The following is an 18,029-nucleotide window of genomic DNA, read 5'->3' on the forward strand; positions in this document are numbered from 1 at the left end:
TTATGTACATTTACTTATATACTACATATGAAGTTATTTGAACTTTTTTGTTTCTACATGTCGATTATTGATAGTTAGAGCCTATCTAAAGGCTCGTACGGAATACAAGAAATTCGGATTTGATTCCTGGCTGGGGTAATATTTTTCGCAATAAATTTATTTACAGTTTTTCAGTACATTAACATCTTTCTAATAGGATGCTAGCTAGATTGAGCATCAAATTATTGCTTATCAATTTAATTTGTGATATTACTATAGTAATTTGATTGCGATTATTTGAATTATTTGAATTATTAGTTTGAAAAATCATTTCGCGCGCAGTTCAAATAATTACATATTTAATATATAAATTCAGATAGAAATTATAAAGATTATGCATTTCGCGGGTTTCCTCCGTGTCCAGATCCATTCTTGGAATGCCAACGTTTCGTGAACCTTGCAGTCCACTTCATCAGGACGAGGATATAGTATCAGGTTGCTCCTCGTCCTGATGAAGTGGACTGCAAGGTTCACGAAACGTTGGCATTCCAAGAATGGATCTGGACACGGAGGAAACCCGCGAAACGCATAATCTTTATATAGAAAGCACTCGTGAAAGCCTCAAGAATATTATCATATAGAAATTATTTAAAATCATCTAAGATCCAGCTTCGACTATAGTAAGCATTAAACTTTTACTTGCATAATTACATATCATATTTAAAAAATAATTGTACAGGTGCTCGAGACTGAAAATATTTTAAAAGTATTCTCTTTGATGAATTTGAAGACGATGTCTTCTCCGCCCGAAATGTCTCCCAACCTCTCAGTCTTAACTTTCTTGGCAAGTAAGTCTCAAATGAAATTTCCGTTAAAGCAGAGTCGCGAGATTTACCGATACTCCAAATTGAGAACATCGAGAGAATTCGCGAGTGTAAGTAATCCGACTCAACATTAGTAGTTTTGATTAGTAATAATTAATGTTTTTATTAATTGTTCATATTATATAAATGAAATCATAAAAAAATAAAGTATCTAAAATTTAGATAGATATGGATTGAAAGATAATTTTGTTGAACTGTCAAAACAATTATGTAGGACGCTTAATTGATTAGTAGAATGTCAAAACTTTTTCCAGCTTATCATGCTTGATATTCCTAATTACATATTTTGATGCTTCAACAAAATTATTTTCAAATTTGTATCTAGCTAAATTTTATGATATTTAAAAAATTTTTGGATGCTTCCTCGTGTATACATTAAAAAAAAACAGCCAATTATTTAGTCAAGTTGCTAAGCCATTCAATTTTTCGATTTCTGCTTACATTTTATTTAATTAATCTAGGTATGAAATATTTAAATCGATTGTGATTCTATTCGTTCCATATTAGATTAACGGAGAATTTTCTTTCCCGCACGAAAGGAATAGAGGAATATGAATTCTTGAGCGTGTACTCGCGAAACCGAAAAGCAGTCGTTATGTTGCTGACTACAGTCGTTGCTTCTTCCTATATCCGTGTCAGACTCTTTTTCTTTGTTTTATTATAGCCGATTTTTTCGCTCTCGACTAAATCGGTGATCTCTCTCTCTTTCTCTTCCCGCATTTCTCTCTCGCTCTTCCTCTTCGTCTTCGTCTAAATAACTTTCGGCATAGGCAGAACTACGCCAAACTTTGCAGTAACGGTACACTTAGCAGCTCCTCTTCTACTCGTCCTTTCTATTGACCGCGTAAAGATACTGCGAGTAGTACTCCAATGATCGCTAATAAATCCTCTTATGCATCGAAACTAATATTTTCATCCATCGATTGATATAACACACCTAAAAATAATAAACAGCGATGCGAAAGCGCTAACGATCACAATAATTTTAATGTTATTATTAACATTATATTGTCGTAACATATTTATAACGTTATTATTATTATTATTAATACGTAGTATACGTATAATGTTCAGTAATGGGGTCAATGCAACTGGATTAGAATCAAGCGTTGAATCAACATCGATTCATTTTATAAGCGATTCAAGGTGAATAGTAAGCGAATCTTGAATTGGATGGTATTTTACACGGCGCTAATTGCCATTTAAATTAACACACCAAATTTTGCCTAAACATATTCTGCGATCACGCTAATTATTCGTGCGATCACGAGTACGTTATGTCTTTTCATCACACGTCTTTTCATCCTATGCCTCCTTATATTGGTAAAATATCTCTTTCTTCTTGTTTTCTAACAAGAATGTCAATTATATTTTGTTCCTCTTTCATTCATTAATCATCGTTATCATGTTTCCTGTAAATATTTAATGGATTCCTTTTACTTAAAAGGAGTTAGGCCACCTCTCTTGGATGGTCAAAAATAAATTTCTTAGTCTTTCTAAAATTTTGCTAAACAAAACGTAAAAGCAATTAAAAATTTATTAAATAATTAATTAAATCGTAGATAAAAATAAGGCATACCAAAGTGTCCAGGAAAAAGTACTTGCTTGTAGCTATGCTGTTAAAAAAAAAAATATATATATATATATATATATATATATATACATATGTATATTCTTTTAACTCCTGTGTGGAACATAAGACTTCTGAACTCGAGATTTCAGTAACAATGGTTTTTTTTTCCATTAAGTTGTTAGCCTAACCTGTCCAACCCCCAGCTTGGAGGATTCATACATATATTCACTGATATACGTATGAGCTCTACAGTTTAGCCAGATCTGAACGGTGATCAAAAGATTTCTTAATCACCAAATGGAACTATTTTCGGGTCCTTAAACATGAAAAATTGTGTAAGTGCAAGTGAGAATCCGGATCTATACTGATCGCGAGTCAATCGTACTGAACAACAAGCCTCACTCGACATCTCATGCTGTTAATATTTTATTACAAAATTTCAATGTAATAGAGGAAATTACATATTTTAAACAATAAATTAAAAAAATTAAAAGTATTAATTTTTTATTAAAGCGGCGTCCACAATGAAATTTTAACTCTAAGCCGTAAGAAATTGATCAATCACAATCGAATGTGAGGAGAATATTCGACTATGATTGGTCAATTTCTTACAGCTTAATGCTTAAAGCTTAAGTTTTACTCCTTAAAAATCTCATTGTATATGCCGCTTAAGATAATACAATAAAAAAACGTTTCGTTGAACTTCACGATTGACATTCTTTAATTTCTAGGCATCTAAAATAAGTGATTTTATAATCTCGTTTCAATCTTAAATGATATCTCTATCGTCGATTCCTACTGGATTTTCGTTTCCAAGATTTCTCCCAAGGATTATCTGAAATCAAATTATCAAAAAGATTTTTATATATAAAATTTTGCCTATCATTTGTTGTAACTTGTTAACTATTGTTAACAATAATTTTAGATAATTTAGAGCAAGCTTTTTCATTTTAACCTCTTCATTTTAATCACGTCATTCTTTATTTGTCCTGCCACTAATCACTAAATATATTTGATGAAGCTACAGTACATATACTTAATCACTGACTTAATTTCAATTATAAACAGCTATATTATATATTTACGAATACCTACTATATTAACGATTCGCGTGTTAGTTCGTAATATCCGCCGAATATCTAGCCTGTCTTTTCTCTTTCAGATTATATTTTAATCGCGAATCAATCAATTTTTCATTATTTCAGCGTCAGTGCTATTATAAATCGAAGAGTGGCCAACAATGGTCCAAGACCTTAGGTATTCTTTTATGTATGGGAACGTCTCTGCGGCGGCGTTAGCACGGAGCTGACGGAAGCAGCGGAAGAAACGGTGGTGAACCTTGCAAACGCATGCTGACAACGCACGAGATGCGACGATAGCGCGAGGAAAGATGATTTATGACCGTAGGACACGCCATGTCGTTTGCTAAACTTCACGAACGAATGCAGGCGTGTGCGTGTGCACGCGTGTGTCCACGTGCGCGAGGGAATAGAGGCTGGAACGAAAAACACGAAAAATGAAAAAAGAACGAGGTAAAAGGAGACAGAGAGAGAGAGAAAGCAGAGGAAGAACAGTAAACCTCAAGATTATGTCTGATATATAAGTATATATAACAAATAGTAAATGCAAAGAAAAATATATAAAGAAAAACTTATAAAGAAAAATGAAAGAAAAATAGATAACAACGTGTGTCTTACAAGAAAGTAGTACAGAACAAAAAGAAGTGTGTGACTGAGTAGCAAGTTTAAGAATACAGAAGTATGTTGCATACAAAAATAGAATAGTTGTGCAATGACCAAAACTATATCGGAATCAATTTTTAACGTACATGTACAATTATTCATAAATTTAAATTATAAATAAGAAGTTTCTAACAAATTAAGTTTCCAATTAAAATTTAACAAGTGTTAAATTTTTTAAAAAATAGAATTTAGGACAGCTATCACAAGCTATCTAATTCTCTATATTAAAAAAGCAAAAGTGATTCAATTAAATTTTCGTTTAGAACAATTCAAATAGAAGAATTAAATTTTAATTTGTAATTTGTAATTTGAAATCTTCCATAGAAAATTTCGTTTAATTTTGAAATATTATACATCGTTAATCAAGTACGATCGAGACTAAAATGAAGAGAGGAAGTGAAATTGTGCCAAAGGCAGACCGACACGATTCGAAAGGATTGTAACACTGAAATTTGGACCGCTGTCTTTGCGATGTTTCATGCCTCGTTTGCTCTTGTCAACTTTACGCGATCGTGTTTAAAAGCGTCTTGTACTCGCACCTGTCATCGTAGAACGCACGCGTTAAAACGCATGAGCACCGTGTGATTCATATGTACAATCATTACAATTGCAGTTTGTGAAGTCGCTCATCGTGATCGCGTGCTAGATGAAAGAAAGGTCACGATATTTCTGAGAGAAATTCATATATATTTTTTCCTTTTAATTTTAGTACGCGATTGGTGAAAATTAAAAGAGCTTTGTTCTTCGTTTCGACAACTTGTTATATTTAATTGAAGTATTTTTTTAAATATCGATAGATTTCTTTGAAATACGCATTTTTTTGGGCAAAATTCATGCTGTGGTCCTTGAGCTTAACGCGCCGCGTTGACCGTATTTTCCCACAATTTTCCCCGACGGACGTGTTTGACCGCAACCTCCGGTTTACAATTAAACAACACGTTTACTGCAAAAACGATCACCGGTGATTCGTTTCGGGCAAAGAGATTGCGTGGGGTTTGCAATCTTTGGCCGATGGCCGCGGCGTAATAGTGCTTCGGTTACATCGCCACGATGAAAAAAAAAAAACGCGCATTTTTTTTTACACTCCTCATTCAAAATCGCCGTCGGCGCGATTCATAAAATAAAACTGGCACTGCATGCAAGAGTGTCCGATTGGCTTGTCGAACCACGCCACCGTGGCATTAAAAGGTGGCATAAACGCGAGCTTCCAAGCGGACGCGTTAACTCTCTTTGCGCTCATTTTAACCGCCATACGACACGTCGTAATTTTACCGAGAGGCGCCACTTTCACGCGTGCATTAATATCTCGATAGTGTATGTAAATATTTTTTAACGAAGAATTTATTTCGCTTTGATCTATCGGCATGCACCACGCGATTTTGTTCTGCTTGTTAAACGCGCACAAACGCTATCCGGACAGCTGGATTTCAACCACTGATCGCATAATTTGTTAGTTAACATTGGCATTTGTTTCAAGAAAGATCAATAAAATTGATAAACGCAAATGACAAAAGATTAAAGAAACGAATAAAAAAATTCTTCTTTGTAAAAAAAAAAGGAAAAAGCCAATATTACTTATGTTGACGACCTAAACGTGAATTCGGGTCGAGTACGCAGAATATATAGCTCGAGTATGCATAAGTAAAAGCAATTGCAATACGCCGGTTCGATTCTGACCTTTTCTTTCTCCTGTCGCACGTCGCGATCGATGCGGTCCACATGTATACATGCGTATATATTGACATACACGCTCCCTTTCTCTCTCTCTCTCTCTCTCTCTCTCTCTCTCTCTCTCTCTCTCTCTCTCTCGTTTTCATATATGCTAGTGCCAGCAAAATATAATTCGCACACGCCCAATCCCCTGTGCGTCGCGCGCGAAAATGACCAAAGAGAGAAAAACGAAATTTCCCGAATAGCTCTGCACTCGCAGAGATGATTGTTGTGGTATGTGAACTCGACTGGGAAAAAATGTCTCCTTTCATTACGAATCGCATTCCCATACTTTTCAGACATGGTCGGACGAACTGATTTATGTATTTATAATTGTGAGGAAAAAAGAGAAAAATGTTTTCAAAATAATCGAAGATATTGAAAAAAAGAATTTCTCTACTCCCTCCCACCCTCTCTCTCTCTCTCTCTCTCTCTCTCTCTCTCTCTCTCTCTCTCTTCTCTCTACTCTTTCAATAGAATATACATTATATTATATTTTTTAACATGACAGATTTGAAAATAATTTTATTTTCCATCAAAATAACTATACAGTTACAAAATAATTATATAGAATGTTCAAACTGATTACTAGAATGTTAAAAATTTTTGCAATATTATCATAAACGCTAGAGCATTTTACATAATTATTTTAACGGTCCAAAAAAAATTACTTTAAGATCTATATACCTAGCTAAATTTTTAGATATTTTCATAAAATCAGCCTTTCCATGGAAAGATGCATAGAAAAAGAATCTATATATGCGTTTTTCTCGTAGAACTTGCAATTTATATGAAATTTAAAGCTGACGGGAGATATTAAAAGATGTCGAAAAATGATAGCTCATAAGAATCTTATTCGGATATCTACTTTAGTTGGTATGACGTAATAATCTACAACAAATTATAAATCGAAAAAGTAATGAAAATAAAAACTTAAAAAGTCATGCAAAATATCCGTCGTTGAGAATCTACTCCGAAAGTTCATCGAACAAGAGCTAAACATGCAGTGAAGTTTTTCGTGTTGGCACGCGTACAATCTTGAGAGACGCTGACAATCTATCATATCGTTTGCCGCTACTCTTATGCGATGCTAACGACAGAAACCGAAGAATTTATTCGGACCACTTATCGAGACCTCCCAGGGAAGAAGACCGGTTGTCCATCTGCGAGTCGAAGATTAATGAACGCAGTACTAGAAGCGGAGGCTCATTAGAACACATTAACCTCAGGCGTTTCCTTTTTTTTCTTGCATTATTCAATCTTAATGACATATTGACCATTACTCTGAAGTATCAAACCTTTAAAAAGGAATATATGGCCATCACTCCCTGTTGTAAATCGCGCATTATTGATAAAGAATAATTTTCGACGTGTGTGTGTGTGTGTGTGTGTGTGTGTGTGTGTGTGTGTGTGTGTGTGTGTGTGTGTAGTACTTATGGAATACGCATGCAAATAGCGACAATAAAATGTAAAGATTTGTATTTGTATTCAAAATCATTACAAGATTCTATATTTCTGAGTCTATTGTAATATCACAGAATATATTTAGTTCATTGTGAGAAAATATTTTTTTTTATATTATTCTTATTGTCAACTTTTAAAGTTAATTTTAATTAAATACTTGATATTAAGTTATTCTTTTCAATTTTCTTTTTAATCACTCTATAAACATATCGATTGATAATATTCCTGGATATATATATAATGTATTATATACATATATGTATACAGAGTGTATCATTTTAATTGACGCATTAAAATATCTCTTGAACAGTGCATTTTAAAGAAAAGTTAGAAAGTTATTATATTATTATAAGTATTGTTTTAGAAAGTTATACGATTTGGAAGGGGACATAAGATGATGCTACTGGTTTGATCTTGGAAAGTTGTTTGAAGGTCACGTATAAAGATCATCAATTTCTTAAATGGAATCCCATATATTTTATTGTATATTCTTGTAGCTTATTTCGAGAGTTTTCCAAAATACTATAATTAAATTCATTTTCATAAAGTACTTTCGAGTTATAAGGCTTGCAAGTTACAGCACCGCCTACATTAAATATTATATCCAAGATGTCCGACCGATGTGACAGCTAAAACCTCTTGAATGTTGTTTAGAATCATGATCTGGATAATATTTGTCAAAATCAAGGCTATTGGAGATTGTTCCTCTTATTTTCATTTTTGCACTAAAAATTACATTTCTATACGTAAAGAAATTGTACTCTAAGAAATTGATAACGATTTTCAAACAACTTTCCAAAATCAAATCAGTACCATCATCTTATGTCCCCCTCCAAATCATATAACTTTTATCTAAAACATTTTTCTTTAAAATGCATTGTTGAAGAGATATTTTGATGCGTTAATTAAAATGATACACCCTGTATATATATATGTATTATATATATATATATAAAATCGTATTTTTTTTCAAACAGCAAGAATAAACTTACGACGCACGATAGCAATACAAATACAGTTTTCTTTCGCAAGTAGCCTCGATTAATTTTCAACGATTCAAAATCGACTGACACGAATAAAATGACATGTGCGCGAACAACAATGCGTGTTCCATGGATCATATCTTATCGCCATTATCATGGATCTCACAGAAGAGGTAGGTAGGTTTATCTGCCGGAGGGAAAAAAATATGGGCCAGATAATTTTGTAGTATAACAAAAAGACGCACGAACAGAAATTCGAAGAAAAAAATTTGCTATATGTTTCGAATAAAAACATTTTCCACGTCAATATATACTTGCCATTGATCCTATGTCTCTACTGAAAGCAGAACAATTATGAAGTCTAATCAAAGCTATGCGCTTGTTTCTATTACTTTCATTAGTTAATCTCTCGCGAATTATACATTTTTTGTAAATAATTTCAATGAAATTATGAATTTGAATCTTAGAATCTTTCTCGATATACTTCTCATATATAAACATAACAGAACAGTTGGCTTTAAAGTAATATAAGTTTTTCTGCAACACAAATGAAAATTACGAACGATTTAGCAAACACGATTAAACAAAACGACGTGCAATAACCAAAATCAAAAACAACATCTCGAATTGCAATAAATAGCGCATTTGATTAAGCATACCGTAAATTTTGTTGCGCTGAATATTTCACGCATATTTCAAAGGAGTATTTATTTTCCAGGTTTTACAAAAAAAAAAAAAAAACATACATCCCCTTTGTTCATGTGATAATCGGAAAATTGACAAAACCATCATGTAGTCTATTAAATATCAAGAATTTTAGGTTCTGTATGTCGCGAGTGACAAGATTTTTAATTTAATCAAGAACGATATCTATATATTTTACAATTAAACAATCGACCTTAGTATATGGTATCCAATTCCTCGTTCAACTTTTTATTCCGTTTTTTTACCGAGACTGATTTTTATGGAACTGATTCTACACGCTTGTGGGTAAATTATATCGTCAGTAATTTATCGAATCTATTGCGCGTTTAACATAGAATCGCGAAGAACACATTTATGGATGAATCGTGCAAAGAATCGACGCGACAAAGAGTGAGTAGACTCGCTAGATTCTCGAATATCACAAATACGCAATCATACAATACAAATGGAAACCGTGAAAAAAGAGAAATAAATTGGAAAGTGTACTCACCTCCGTGCGCTGCGATAACCTCTTGTTCAACTCGTGGAGTCTGTAGTCCGGTTGATTGTATCCATAGGCTGGAGTATGCCTCCTGGGGACAGGCAACGATCTGTCAGATCAAACCGATCGCTCATGTTAGGCGTGCTGTGTCTAGCGTGTTATTTTCGTGTGTGTACGTCGCGAATGTTTCATGCATGCATTACGCGACCTCCCCTCCCATCGCGTCGCGTTGTGTCGCGTTACTACATTGTGCGCCCGAATTTTCGTAAGGCGCCCCGAGGGGTGCGACTACCGGTTGGTCCTCTCTCCGAACGTGTGCACGCCGCAAAACGCGCTCGGATGTGACACAGATTCGCGAAATGTAGTTTACGACTTTTACCACGACCACGCCATTCTCGGTCCCTTTAATGCATCGCGTTACGGAAGCGGAGGTTTGAAATAGCACAATCTCGAAGGGTTTGATGCAATGCCGGTTTTTAATCGACTTTCTCAAAAAATTGTTCCATATTTATTCGCTTAGTGTTATCAAAGTCAATTTTCCGGCATAAGAATGTTGTTAGATTATAATAATAATAATAATTATTATTATTATATCGAAAGATATGAAAATACAGCCAAATGTGAGCAACCAACATAAGGACTTGGTGTGATTTAAATTTAATATATTCACACGAAGATCTTATGTTGACTGACATTTGGCTGTTTTTTCATGTCTTTCAACATGATTTATTCTTTGGAGCTTGATATTATTACTTTTATTGAATTTTATAAATAATTATAGTATTAATACATTATCGTATTAAAATAATTATTAATTTGCGTAAATAATAGTAATTTTCGTAAGTTCCGATTTCAACATTTTCGATATGTAACATATTCGAAAATTCCAAAGACTCAGATTTGTCTTAGTAGAAACACTGCTAAAAAGTATTTCTCAAGCATATGTACGTACAACGCTTTTTCATCGAGGGAGTTTAGACAATTCTCTATTGTCCAATTTTTACCAATGTAGAAGTTATACTTAATTTCGGTTTAATTTACTTTAAGAAAAGATAAAAGAATGTAAAACTCATATTAAAACCCTCTAAGCTGAGAAAAATTTCCGATTAAGAATGAACGAACCAGAAAATTCTGGTCGATCAGAATTTAAATTCTCAACTAGAATTATAATAATAGATTCAATCAGAAAATTCTGCTTTTTATCCATTTTTAACCAGAATTCCAATTAATGCAACCAGACTTTTTCGAGTGTACGTATTAGTAGAAACGGACATAAGGCAGAGAAATGCGATTTAAAGTTTCGGATACTAAAACCTTATATATAAAATTACCTATGAATAAAGGCCTTTAAAAGGCCCAATTTCTTATTAGCGCGTCTTATTCTTAATAGCGCGTATATGATCGCGCTGAAAAAACATATATCGACGAAAGTTTAGCCGTTCAGCTGTTTGGTAAAATAACGCTATATCAAATCAATAATGATGCGAAGGTCATTGTATTTATTCTGTCAGTGCAATTGTTGGCGATCATCCAGACACCGATAATTTAATGTCACGAATCAATTATAACATTATCAAACATATTACACGATATATCCAGCAATTTTCACGAATTAGCCAATACAACGACAAACTGATTGCAATAATTTTGTAATGACAAACATAAACGTAAATTTATTCAGTATTTTTTGTCTCAGTTGAGATCGTTATATTTATCGCTTCATTATAAAGATCTGTTAATTTATTTAATTAAACGATTTATCTTTCTCTCTCTCTCTCTCTCTCTCTCTCTCTCTCTCTCTCTCTCTCTCTCTCTCTCGGTTAATTTTAAGATTAAAGGTTTTTAAAATGTTTATCTCATATCACAAAATAAATCAGACGCAGTGTTTTTTATTATCTTTCTTTTTCATCTGTATTTTTGAAACAAGAGACAATACTGTTAGATGCCTTAATCGATGCAAATCATCGAGGATCGGCTCCCGGTCATTCGTAGAGTAACAGTTGGTTAACCGGAGGATAATTAACGTCGCGTTGATAATATTTAGTGCTCGGAATGCTCGGGCCGGTGTGTACTGCGCGCATATTCGCGCCCCCGAGGCCGGACGAGCGATCATTAAGAAGCGAGCGCGGTGTGGTGATTAATAACAAGAGTACGCAGAATATTCCGGCAACACAGAGAGTCCGAACGCGCTGCACTTCCGGTAACGAATTTCGGGATTACGTTCGACCCACAATCGATACTACATTTAGCACATTACGCGTTCACACGCGACATTTCGCGTGACGCGCGGATTTCGCAACGTAACGTATTTCCAATGGAAAAAAAGAGGAAATAAAGAGCGAACGTCTTGTCGAAATAAAAATTATAAATACTAGATGTCTATCGAATACAAGATTATTATGAGAGATCGAGAAATCTCCTGATGCTTAGGGCGATCTTATTTTAAGACTGTTTTAAGTAATGCTTGAGATGCTAATGCAACCCTCTGATTAGCTTATGATATTTTAATCCTTACCGTGTATACATTTTTTAGTATCCATTAAGTGTATATGGGGGTCGTTCATGTCCGGCTTAGTTTTTTAAATAAATTAAGTGATTCAAAAAATTCATATAGTTTCCTTAACTGTTCTAAATGAAAGATTTATACATAATTTAACATAATAAATCTATTTATTTTTTTAAATATTTTATTTTTACAAAAATGTAAATACAAATTAGTATAGTAGTGGTACGTCTACAAATTTGTAACTTTTGATAAAATTTAATAACTAAAAAAGGAAAAATATAGTTCAAAGTTCATATTTTAATAAAAAAAAAAATATATGTAAAAAAATAAATTTTTTTAATTCAAATGGTTAAGTTCGGGACATAAAATCTTATAGTTTCGAAACTTATAAAAATAAGCATTCCTATGAAAAATTGAATTTAACTTTAAAAAATTCATTTTTTATTCAAATCTATAATCCCATACACTTTCAAATAAAAAAACACAAATAAAAAAATACATACGGGACATTGTAAGAGAACAAAGAAATTGTAACATCTCTTCTGCAGAGTGATTTGCCATTTTTTGTTCTAAGATAACACTGAATAAAAATTTTGTTAAATATATGTATTTTACTTATAAAAGTAATCAAGAAATACGAAAAGTAAGCATTCTTATTTGTACAACAAGTATGTGCTGAATGTATACGGGAGTCATTTTGTGTCCGCGCTCGATTTTGAATATCAGCTGTACAGCAAAAACACTGCTGGGCTTTCACGGGCACCTTTTTCTATCCCACAAGTTCTTTTTGAGAATAGAAGTACAGTACTCAGAAATGCACTCACTTGTTTTCAAAATATTCATAATTTTAAAAATCACCTGGACACAAATGATCTCCATACACGGTGAAGGTTAAGACAGTATCTCGAATATAAGAAAATATAAGAATCAACTATAAATGTCGATTTTAGAGCTCTAGATTTACAAAAGTGCATTTCTTTTATCTAGAGAATGCCAACAATCGCGTTTTCCTATTGATTACTGCTTCTTTTATTTCGATTCCATTTTTTACCCAATTGTTTATCTATTATCTCATTAAAAAAAAGCGCTTAGTAATTCTTTAGTATATAGTTATTAAGTCAATAGTTTATTATTAATAGTTTATTAAGTCAATAGTTAATTAAGTCAATATAATAGTTGTTTACATACTTTTGTAAATCTAGAGCCCTCTACTTGCACCTCTGACGGTGCAAGTTGGAAGAAATCGGACTTTCCCCCGAACTCATGACATCGACCTTCACGTGCCATGATTTCTTCCGTGTGTTGGTAACCTTGTAAATCGCTATGCTAATTAGAACGCACTTAGTTGCAGTGAGAGACAAAGATAAACAGAGTAGACATAAAACGTTGCGATAATGCGAGAATGATAATTGCGCGGATTGCTAATGTACATGCGTCTTAGAAACTGAGAGACAGACTTGTTCCTCGACTGACATTGCAAAAGTATATATTATTGTTTTATTCGATTGTTAAATCTACCGCGATTGTTAAATCTATCTAAAGAATTTCTGGGATTTTCCACCGGATTTGTGATGTCATCACGATATCACAAATCAGTGCTAAACATCCGGTGTACTACAAATGATGATGCGAGATAATTTTTTTTACCGGTCGTTGAGCTAGATAGAGTTAATTTTTAAATAAATAAAATATTTATATCTTCATCTGTTCACTGAAAAAGGCTAAAAAATGAGCCGAAACATGTAAGGAATAGCATACAATATTCAATGTATTAAATTAATTTGTTGAGTAATAATTGTTTATTGCGCACAATTACCGTGCTTGATTCTTATGTCCTCTTTTTTTTCGGTTTTAAATAAAATATTGCAATAAATATTGGATTTCAACAAATCAGAATCTCGATAGACAATGGCCTTCGGCGAATGAACGAGAGATAAGACGCTTCCTTTAAATCTTTGTTCGACGTGATCGATAAGATAATTTACTTGAACACATTCCTCGAGATCTATATTTTTCGCGAGAAAGCTTTAAAAATACTGCATAAATACATAAAGGTCTAATTTTGCGATAAATAATAAATAAATATATGGATTGATAGATATGCAAATTTTACTTATATAAAAGTAAAATCAATTGAATAAATTGAGATGTTTATCGATAATTGATTGGAAATAAATCTAGCAGATATCAATAATAATAATAGAATGAATAATTATAAATGGCTAACAGATCAGATCGAGAAGAAGTTCGGAATGATTTTTTTTCTTCATGTATGAGAAAATATACTTCGTCCAAAGATCGATCGCGTCGGGAAAGAACTTGGACTTTCTCGTCTCTGGAGAATCGATGCCACGGGACACCCCGGCGACACGTCACTGTCGCACACGCGCATGTGTGTGTGTGTGTGTGTGTGTGTGTGTGTGTGTGTGTATGTGTGCGGAGCAGATTTGCCAGGGGTGAGTCGAGATCTCAAGGGTAGCAGGGGTAACCCACTGTCGTGTACGGTTTATTGGGGAATGACGGGACGCGTGGACAAATCTTTCGTCCCGTTTCGAGCTGCATCGCTCGATTAAAAACGATTGCTCGACATGATATATTACTAAATTAATGTTGCTAAAATATCTAAAAATTTACTACATACAGATCTGAAAGTAATTTTGTTCCACCATCAAAATAATTATTATAAAGCTCAAGTATGATAAACAATAGTGTAAAAAATTTTGTCATTCTAACATATCAGTTAGAGCGCCTTTACACTAATTTTTTACCTAATTATTTTGATGAGTTCAATAAAATTATTTCTGCATTTAGCTAAATTTTTAGATACTCCGGCAAAATTGTTCTTTCTATGTAAATATAAAATGAAGCGTTAGCAAATAAAAAACAAAACACTAAAAGATCACAGCAGAGACATTTTTATAGATTTAAGCACAAGTTATTTTAATGCACACATTCAACAAATTAATCTTCTTCTAAAACATTCGTAAAAAATTTACTTAAGAATAAAAATGAATTCTTATTTTTTCTTAAAAAAATATCTTATACATGCACGTTTACTTCATTTAGTAATTTTACTCGCAATTTGTCACGTCAAATAAATAAGTTAAACAGTTACATGGTACATAAACTGATAGTAACGGGATCGCTTCCGGAATATCAGCGGACACATCGGAAACAAGCTGCTTGACGAATCGGCCGCGACTTCGTAAGACGGAATTGAATCGCGCTAATTTAGTCCGATAAGGTAATTTAACGCGAGGCACGTAGCGGTCGTAGAGTGCCGTCGTGCAATAACCTCGGCGTGCGCACATGTAACGCCCGGCTTTTCATTCAAGACGTGCCGCACGATCGAACTAATTAATTCGTCGCACGGCATCACGTCGCGGGCGTGCGGGTTGCCCGCCAGAATTTTTGCACACCTTCCTGCATCCCTATTCGTCTTTTGAATCCGGGGAGAGGATGATCGTGATAGATCATTTCGCCGATACGGAACTAATCCGTCGAATGAAAAACTAGCGCCTCGCACGCGCTTGAATCGGCACGCGGCCTGCTATTTATTTTTCAAGACTGTACTCTCAGAAACAATATAAAAAGAGAAAAGAACGGTTTTACTGAAACATCGAAAAATTTAATATGAGAAAAAATTTTATTTCAAATCAAAATAATAAAGTGAGGACTGGACTCAAATTGGTTACTAGAATGTCAAAATTTTACAATAAATTTTTTATCGTCGTATTTGAATCTTCTACGTAATTATTGTACTTTGATAAACCACAACAAAAAATTTTTTCAGTATAACTAATTTTTAAATTATCTGCATTTAGCAATGAAATTTATCTTTTTTAGATACTTCATTCTTCTCGTATAGTAATTTGAATGAATTGAAATATACAAAAGTTAATCCTGTTTTATCTTAATTCTCTTTTCTATTATCATCTGTTACAATGTATAATATTTTCACTTTTGCCGATGAAACGCATTGATCTACTTCTCGTATAAAATACTAAAATTATTAGCTAAAATTATTAGCGACATTGTTCTGTGAAGGCATCATTATTTAATGAATGAAAACATTTATTGCGAATACTACGATGAGATACATTGCGTTTTAAAATTATCTTTTCAGGTTCTGTTGAAGAGAAAACCTTTCTCTCGTTGCACTTGAGATGACGAGTTCAATGCGAATTTATTTAATGCGCTTCTAATACTGCTAGGCTATCATAAACACTCAACACAGATAAGATAGAGCTGTTAATCAGGAAATTGATCGATTCGTCGTATATAAAATATTCAACTCGCCGTAAGAATTTGCAAGTAATTTCTCTTTTTGACAAAAGTGATTTGAGTTTTTTTAAGAATTTTATTTTAACTAAACAAAGAAAATAGATTTTTTAAAGCTAATTTGGCAAATTTGTGTATAAGGATATCTCATAAGTCTTGTACGAAATTTTATATGAAATTTACGTATTCGTTCAGGTAGTACGTTACTCTTTTCGATTGCAAAAGACAGACATAATTCGTTAGTTACTAAAATAACATTGGCAGCACAGGTATCGATCTGAAACCGTGCGGTTATCTTGCGCGACGACTTATTCTCATCGATGCTCGGCATCGGACGTTTACGTGATAAGTCCACGACTCTTCCTGAAAGTTTAAACATTCCGGATTTTCGAGAATCTGTTTACTTCTCCAACGTAATAATATTTTACTTGCATATGGACTAATCAATAGCCAGTTTTTCCTTAAATTTGCAAATTACATATGTCGAGCATTCAATAAATTCTTAGGAATAAACTTGTTCTTCGCTACTGAATTTTAATAAATATTTGTTTAAATATAAGTACTAATTAAATATAAACGTATTTATTTGATATAAGAATTATATTAATTTAACTTTAATGCATGTTCTACAATAGTCATAAGCGTAATTGTAAATAAATATAAAAACTGCAAAAACTGATCGATTATACTTAAATATTCTCTTCATATTCGAATGATTAGTCAATTTTTGCAAACTATAACTATTGTAGAATAGACATTGATACACACGATTGGGTCGTATCTTTTCACATTTCTTTTTTTTTTAAACTGTAAGTACACATATATCAAGTAATTACTTATAACATTTATATATTAGGTGTAGTAAAAACAAATCCATTATTTTTCCATTCAATTTCATGTAAAAATAATGGATTTCTTTTTACTACATCTAATATACAATATTTTTTAAAATACACAACCTTATAAATATTTTCGAAAGATGTTAAAATGTATGTAAAAATCACTTAATAATTTTTCTATATTTAAAATGATGAAAATTAAGCTGGGATACGAACGATCCGTGTATCGTATATAGTAAAGGAAAATCATCGTATGTACTAAAGATTAATTATCATCTTTTTAATGAGTAAATTTTTATTTACTGCTTAAGTAAAAATAGTTAGTACTATTAAAGAAATATGTATTAAGATTTAGTATATTTTATATATATATAATATATATATATATTTACGCGTATATAACATATATCTATATATACAGTCAAAGTTGGAATAACGTGCAAGAGAGATACTTTCCGTCTTAGAGATAATTTATTTCGAATTGAAATAATATTCGTGAGATTATTTTGTTTTCATAGCATAATTATATTTCTCTTATGCTTTCTACTTTTGACGCATGTTTATCGACCGCTAACCGCCGCGTGCTTGAAAGGGTTAAGGTAAGGGGTCAGGCCGCGTCCGATTACTCAGGTCGGCATCGTACGACACCCCACGTGCTCGTGCCGGAAGCGGCATCGGCGCGGCGTGGCCGATATCTCGTCGCAACCCGTCGGAGTCCACGGGATTTGCAAACAGGTCGCCGTGGGTGGCTTCGCCCGTTATTAAGCCGCGGGAGTTAATGGCTTTAGTTTAGTTCGCGTGGCTAATGGGCGTCCCGACGCGCCGCTTCGCACCGTACCGCACCGCACCGCACCGCACCGCACCGCTCCGCTCCGCTCCGCA

The 18,029-nt window shown here is 33.3% G+C and overlaps 1 protein-coding gene across 5 annotated transcripts in view; it reads right to left on the reverse strand.

The window, feature by feature from the left end:
* Window positions 1–18,029, reverse strand: part of LOC108684508 (LIM domain-binding protein 2) — a 193,327-nt gene that overhangs the window by 21,553 nt on the left and 153,745 nt on the right. For 3 of the 5 annotated variants that reach the window (XR_001931639.1, XM_018188857.1, XM_018188856.1), the window contains exon 2: window positions 9,531–9,630. Coding sequence is in view for 4 of the 5 variants with exons in the window: in XM_018188857.1 (XP_018044346.1) it covers window positions 9,531–9,630 (100 nt within the window). In the remaining variant the exon portion in view is untranslated. The remainder of the gene's footprint in view (window positions 1–9,530; window positions 9,631–18,029) is intronic. The other 2 variants (XM_018188859.1, XM_018188858.1) reach the window with 1 other exon arrangement.

Source organism: Atta colombica, unplaced genomic scaffold, assembly GCF_001594045.1.
Source record: "Atta colombica isolate Treedump-2 unplaced genomic scaffold, Acol1.0 scaffold135, whole genome shotgun sequence".
NCBI classification, from domain to species: domain Eukaryota; kingdom Metazoa; phylum Arthropoda; class Insecta; order Hymenoptera; family Formicidae; genus Atta; species Atta colombica.